This window comes from Tupaia chinensis, unplaced genomic scaffold, assembly GCF_000334495.1.
Source record: "Tupaia chinensis unplaced genomic scaffold, TupChi_1.0 Scaffold000270_2, whole genome shotgun sequence".
NCBI classification, from domain to species: Eukaryota; Metazoa; Chordata; class Mammalia; order Scandentia; family Tupaiidae; genus Tupaia; species Tupaia belangeri.
In genome coordinates, this window is record NW_006159751.1 from 152,177 (window position 1) to 159,496 (window position 7,320).

At 41.0% G+C, this 7,320-nt stretch overlaps 1 protein-coding gene across 1 annotated transcript; it reads left to right on the forward strand.

Annotated features, from left to right (window-relative positions):
* On the forward strand, positions 1–6,771 carry RBM15 (RNA binding motif protein 15; the record flags this gene model as incomplete). The annotated part of the gene is given in 2 exon segments (XM_006149655.2): positions 1–2,487; positions 6,404–6,771. Coding segments are annotated over 2 exon segments (2,510 nt in total), but the record flags the coding sequence as incomplete, so codon positions are not given.
* Between the last annotated feature and the right edge of the window lie 549 nt (positions 6,772–7,320).

Genomic DNA, 7,320 nt, shown 5'->3' on the forward strand with positions numbered 1-7,320 from the left:
GCTCCCCAAGCACCAAAAATTCTTCGGGCGGGGGCGAATCGCGCAGCAGCTCCCGGGGTGGAGGCGGGGAGTCACGTTCTTCAGGGGCCGCCTCCTCAGCTCCTGGCGGCGGGGACGGCGGGGAATATAAGACCCTGAAGATAAGTGAGTTGGGGTCTCAGCTGAGCGACGAAGCGGTGGAGGATGGACTGTTTCACGAGTTCAAACGCTTCGGTGATGTAAGTGTCAAAATCAGTCATCTCTCGGGTTCTGGCAGCGGGGATGAGCGGGTTGCCTTTGTGAACTTCCGGCGGCCAGAGGACGCGCGGGCGGCCAAGCATGCCAGAGGCCGCCTGGTGCTCTACGACCGGCCTTTGAAGATAGAAGCTGTGTATGTGAGCAGGCGCCGCAGCCGCTCTCCTTTAGACAAAGATGCTTATCCTCCATCAGCCAGCGTGGTCGGGTCCTCTGTAGGTGGTCACCGGCACCCCCCTGGAGGAGGTGGAGGCCAGAGATCACTTTCCCCTGGTGGCGCTGCTTTGGGATACAGAGACTACCGGTTGCAGCAGTTAGCTCTTGGCCGCCTGCCCCCTCCACCTCCACCACCGTTGCCCCGAGAACTGGAGAGAGAACGAGACTACCCTTTTTATGAGAGAGTGCGTCCAGCATACAGTCTTGAGCCGAGGGTGGGGGCTGGGGCAGGTGCTGCTCCTTTCAGAGAAGTGGATGAGATTTCACCCGAAGATGATCAGCGAGCTAATCGGACGCTTTTCTTGGGCAACCTAGACATCACTGTGACAGAGAGTGATTTAAGAAGGGCTTTTGATCGCTTTGGAGTCATTACAGAAGTAGACATCAAGAGGCCTTCTCGCGGTCAGACCAGTACCTATGGCTTTCTCAAATTTGAGAACCTAGATATGTCTCATCGGGCTAAACTAGCAATGTCTGGCAAAATTATAATTCGGAATCCCATTAAAATTGGTTATGGTAAAGCTACACCTACCACCCGCTTGTGGGTAGGTGGCCTGGGACCTTGGGTGCCTCTTGCTGCCCTGGCAAGAGAGTTTGATCGATTTGGTACTATACGTACCATAGACTACCGAAAAGGTGATAGTTGGGCATATATCCAGTATGAAAGCCTGGATGCAGCTCATGCTGCCTGGACCCACATGCGGGGCTTCCCACTTGGTGGCCCAGATCGTCGCCTTAGAGTGGATTTTGCAGACACAGAACATCGTTACCAGCAACAGTATCTACAGCCTCTGCCCTTGACTCATTATGAACTGGTGACAGATGCTTTTGGACATCGGGCGCCTGACCCTTTGAGGGGTGCTCGGGATAGGACACCACCCTTACTTTACAGAGATCGTGATAGGGACCTTTATTCTGACTCGGATTGGGTGCCACCCCCGCCCCCTGTCCGGGAACGCAGCACCCGAACTGCAGCTACTGCTTTGCCTGCCTATGAGCCACTGGATAGCCTGGATTGCAGGCGAGATGGCTGGTCCTTGGACCGGGATAGAGGTGATCGAGATTTGCCCAGCAGCAGAGACCAGCCTAGGAAACGAAGACTGCCTGATGAGAGTGGAGGACGGCACATGGACAGGTCCCCTGACAGTGACCGTCCAAGAAAACGTCACTGTGTTCCTTCTCCTGAACGCAGTCCAGAATTGAGCAGTAGCAGGGATCGTTACAACAGTGATAACGATCGATCTTCCCGTCTTCTTCTTTTGGAAAGGTCCTCTCCAATCAGAGACAGACGAGGTAGTTTGGAAAAGAGCCAGAGTGATAAGCGAGACCGTAAAAACTCTGCATCGGCTGAACGGGACAGGAAACACCGGACAACTGCTCCCACTGAGGGGAAAAGCCCTCTGAAAAAAGAAGACAGGCCTGATGGAAGTGCACCCAGCACCAGCACAACTTCTTCCAAGCTAAAGTCTCCTTCCCAGAAACAAGATGGGGGGACAGGCCCTACAACAGCAGCCTCTCCCAAACTCTGTTTGGCCTGGCAGGGCATGCTTCTGTTGAAAAACAGCAACTTTCCTTCCAACATGCATCTGTTGCAGGGTGACCTTCAAGTGGCTAGTAGTCTTCTTGTGGAGGGCTCAACTGGAGGCAAAGTGGCCCAGCTCAAGATCACTCAGCGTCTCCGTTTGGATCAGCCCAAGTTGGATGAAGTAACTCGACGCATCAAAGTGGCAGGCCCCAATGGTTATGCCATTCTTCTTGCTGTGCCTGGAAGTTCTGACAGCCGGTCTTCCTCTTCCTTGGCCACATCAGACACTGCCACCTCTACTCAGAGGCCACTCAGGAACCTTGTGTCCTATTTAAAGCAAAAGCAGGCAGCCGGAGTGATCAGCCTCCCTGTGGGGGGCAACAAAGACAAGGAAAACACCGGGGTCCTTCATGCCTTCCCACCCTGTGAGTTCTCCCAGCAGTTCCTGGATTCCCCTGCCAAGGCACTGGCCAAATCTGAAGAAGATTACCTGGTCATGATCATTGTCCGTGGTGCGTCCTAAAGTCCATGTGTAACTTGTATTTACTACTTTGACATGGTTCCTGTTTTGTAATGTGTAATGGGATACAGCATCAGATAGAATTTTCTTTTTAATTAGCTAGCTAGTTTTGTTGTAGCTTTTTCTTTTTTTTTTATATTTTTATAAACTTCTTTAAAATAGAAGTTGGGACTGTGTAGGTATTATTTTAAGTGAAAGGAATACACTGAAGGTAGCTGGCAGATTGATTTGCTTTAATTAGGAGTTCCTACCCTATGAGTAACTTCATTTTTTTAAGGTTTTTTCTTTTTTAACCTCTAGCTTAAAAATATTCCTCAAAGTTACAAAGCATAACTTTGGAGTCAGATTTTGGAGAATCCACTGACTGTAAAAGATAGTAATTTCCACTTAAAAAATGGCATGATTGATGTGTAGGTAAATAAGTCCTGTGCCAGAAATGTAATTTGACTAAAATTTGATCAGGAATCTTATACGCTGGTAAAATGTATAGCAGTGTAATTATCTTAATCAGGTATCTGGGTATTTTTCTTAAAATACACAGTTTTTCCCCAGAGAATTTGATTTAACTTCCATTTTTTATCGGTAGTTCTTGAGTTCTGTATCCCGTATATGCACTTTTGGTTTGTAGCTGTATCTGTTCATTAAAAATTGAGGACTATGTTACAAACCACATATGTCTTTTACATTAGAATGCAAGAAGTGAGTAGGTGCTTTAAAAATCAGAATACCTTGGTCAGTTACTGGTGTGTGGTGGTGTTTTTGCTGCCTTTTAAAAGAAGTGTAGCGGGTATAGTTCTAATTGTGCATATTTCAAAACTAAGTGTTCTTCATCAAAGATGAGTTTTTGTATCCATTCAGATTTCTGGTTTCAGTAATAGAAAGAAGAGTTGTCTGCAGGCTCATAAGTCATCTGTTCTTTCAGTGGGCATTAATGAGCCATATCTGGATTGCATAATTTTTTTAAGTTATCATAAAATGCCTTTGATGAGAGCTCTCTTAATGCTTTATTGGTATTTTTATTTTCATATTTAAACAGTACATTATTGGAAATATTTTGAATACCTTTGAAATTTTGTTTAATATTTTTTACTGCTGTCCAGCCACAGAGAATTGAAATGTCATTGTAGGAAAACCTTTTTATACTGTTTTATTTTTCCCCAGACACCTGGGATAAATACAAAATAATTTAACCCACCCCCACTTTTTTAATTTTTTAAAGCTTAGAATGACATTGTCTTGGTTCTTGAGGGCTTTTGCTGCTTAACAGTAATGAATGATTTCTTGTTTCGGTTTTTCATCTATTCCCCTGGTTTCTCAGGTCATTTAGTAAGTATGTTTTTCTCCCTCGTTTTAAATACTGAGGACTTTATCTAAAGGCCTTTGATATGATTAGAAACTTCTGGACCCTGGATCATAGTCATGTTTCTATTCTGTGAATGTGACTTATTCAAAGCCTTGCAGAACCCAACTGTTTTCTTTCTGTTATCAAAGCTGGTAGTTTTGAAATAGCACCAATAATAACCCAGGGAAATGTCATGTAATTTTTATTTTCCATTATGACAGGTGTCTAATGCATGTCAGCACGAAAGCCTCATCCACTGCTGCGTCATTCTTTTTGGTTCTCAATATGCATTTAGTTTTGTTTCTTTTTAAGTTTAGAAATTTTTCTTTTTTTTTTTTTTTAAACTGGAAAAACTCGCCATTTTTGAGAGAAAGAAAATACTAGACTAAGAGCACAAAAGCCTTGGTGTGCCTGTAGAGAAAATACCCGAGATGCTTCAATTAAGACTTGTAGTGCTTTTTGCTTTCAAAAAGCAGTGCTTGGCATGGAGTAGACACCTGTTCAGAAACCAGTTCACGTGTGGAATCTGCATACATGGGATCAAAGTACAGTATGTGGCTAGATACATTTTTCCAGTTTAAATAATCTCACTAACCATTAACTTTTGGATATCTTTGATAAGGTCATTGGACAAGTGATTATACTCTTTTGGAGAGTGAAGTCCATGACATCAAATTTCAGTATGATCCAAGATGTGTGTGGTTTCCCCCTCTTTTTTTTTTTAAGTTGGCGTGACAGAAGAGTACTGTGATTTTTTGCTCCATAGTTGTTTAAATCCTTACCTGACATTGCTGCTTTTGTTAAAATCTAAGCAATTTATGTTTCAATGTTTTGAAACAATGGCTTGATACCATTGCTTAAATGTATGTATTAGAAAAAAGAATTATGTGTAGTTTGGGCTTACCTACAGAGTGCCATTATTAAGATGAATTTTATTTGTGTTGCCCATTCTGTTGTGCAGATTTATAATATCTATCAACTTATCTACGTAAGCCTTCAGAATTTGAATGAAATCAAAGGTCTAAAACTGGTTCTAATTCTTATTAGCCAGAATTTCGTAAACTCAGCATTGAATGTTATTTGTAGCAACCAGTTTTTTTCTTTAATTAGTGCAGTTAATTTTTCTGGGACTCAGTTAAAATGAATGAAAAGAAAGTATTCTTCAACATATCATTTAATGACTAAGTATTACTTAATTGTCAAGATAATTAAGACGTTTAGATCACAGTTTCAAAGTTTACAGAGAAAACAATCAGCTCCTAGCCAATAATTCTAAATTCTTTGATATTATTTTGTTGATTGGTATTGGGATATCTTTAAAGAATTTTTCACAAGAAAATTTACATTTCTTGTTTAAGATAATGTGTACTTTAACTCTCAGCTGAGAATAGATAGTTTCCCTTTAAGGATTACATCTTAAGATGTCCATCCTATTGCTAGTATAAACGTCACATTTTGAACATGATGTACTTTGGCCCTTGACTTTAGATCATTTGAGTTACAGTAGTAAAAGGTTATTGGTTGTTACTTTCAGAGCTAGGCTTAGGTTTATTTTGAGACTTTAATGAGCATATTTTCACTGACAATATCTTTTTTGTTGTTGTTAAAAATTTAAATCCCTTTCTTTAAGGCAGTGAAATTGCTCAGTATGCAGGCACAGTTTGAACTGCATGTAGTCCCTACAGGAATCTTTCACCAAAAACTCTGGTAACAGAATGAAGAAATCCTCTTGAGAAGAGGGCCTTAATGACCTTTTATGTGAAAAAAAATTTGGAGAGAGTTTCTGGACTTTTTTTTCTGTCTCTGCCACAGTGTTTTAAGGTGGGAAGTAAATTTGAGAACAAGAAGGGAGGAGAGGTGGAGCTGACTCCATTAAAATTCTGGTTCTAGTGATGTCCCTAAAGGGACAAAACAATTTCAGGTAACCATAGTGAAATGTTAAGCTTAATGAAAAGTTTTATATATGTGATTTTAAGCAGAGTTGAAAAGTGAGAGTCCTGAAGTGTTCTTTGCCTGTTCCTATGAGTGTTTTCTTAAAATAATAGCTGCTGTCTTTGATAACACAGGAAGGTGGATTTTTAAATGGCTTTGTATCTTGACCCCTTTCTACAATTATGGAGTAGTCTTTGTTGCTCCATATAAATTACAGAATGAAAATGGGGTAAAAAATTTGACTAAACTTCACTTTTTTATAGTTTCACCCTTTAAGTTATATTTAGAATATATTGATAGATTATAAATTGATTGTAAACTTGCTTTTTCCCCCTGAAATTTTGACATGTTTTACTCATTACATGAGTATAAAGTATATTTTCAGCCCTATAATCCTCAATTGCAAAAAAAAAAAAAAACCTACCCTATTATTCTACTTGTTATTTGTCTATCCATATAGTAAATTCATTTCAAGGTTTGTGCCAGTGGGTATTATTGGTGCTTTATGAAGTTGAGGTGGACTAAACACAGGAAGGTCTTGTTACTATTCATCTTTAATGGCATAGGGGAAATATATATATTTTTAATATTGTAAACGTTTGTACTGAATAACCTTTTTTTCCCCCCTTGCAAGCAAAACTGGTGAACAGCGGATGAAGATATGGAATTCAAAGCTCTAATGGACCTTTTTGAAGAGAAGTGGCTTATGTGGAGTTTACATGGGCCTCTGATGGAAGAAAGCTAATCTGTTTAGTATTTGTGCATTTTACTAAAATGGCAGCTTAAAGTTGTGTATCTGCTATTGTGATGCCAATGCCGGTGTTTTAAGTGGAAAAAAAAAATGACCTCTTTGCTTTGTGCTGTGTACACAAGATTTCTGGAAAAGTAAAGAAAAACCCTTTTTATGGCTCACACAGCTTAAAAGTAGCTGTCACTCAAACGTGCGCTCACAGTTGAGCTGCTTTTGTTTTATTCTAAATAAATTGTTTCTTTTGAGGAAAATGTTTTTCTGCCTGGAAGTGAATTGACGGCAAACCTTTGACCCCTTTGTTTGCAGCTGAGGGGGTACTTGCTGCTGCTCAGATCGTGTGTGTCTTGAGCAAGAAGCAGGGAGACCATCAATTTCATTTTGACTATCACAGTGTGTCAATTCTGAAGGATCACTAGTGTTACTGTGACCCCCCTTTGTTTGCAGTGAAGGGGATCATTTGCTTCTCGGTCCTCAACGGTGATGAGGAAATGGTGCTGTTTGCTGGCACGCAAGAAGCCGGGGCAAGCACCCTAAACCTCACCACAATGCACGAGTCGGGGGCTTTGCTGGTTTGAAGAGCCGGAGTTGCTGAAATTTAAGTTTTGATTTATTTTGTTCACCCATCACGTTTGGCCTTAGTTTCATTTTTAATTTGAAGAAAAGTTTGAAATTGCTTTATCTTGTACTTAACATTTGCACCAAATTGCCAAAAGAAGGAGAAATGCTCCGTTTGCTTTTAAATGTTAATGATGTTAATAAAGCCTTTCCTGACACAATTGAGGAGCTCCTTCGTCTCCAGG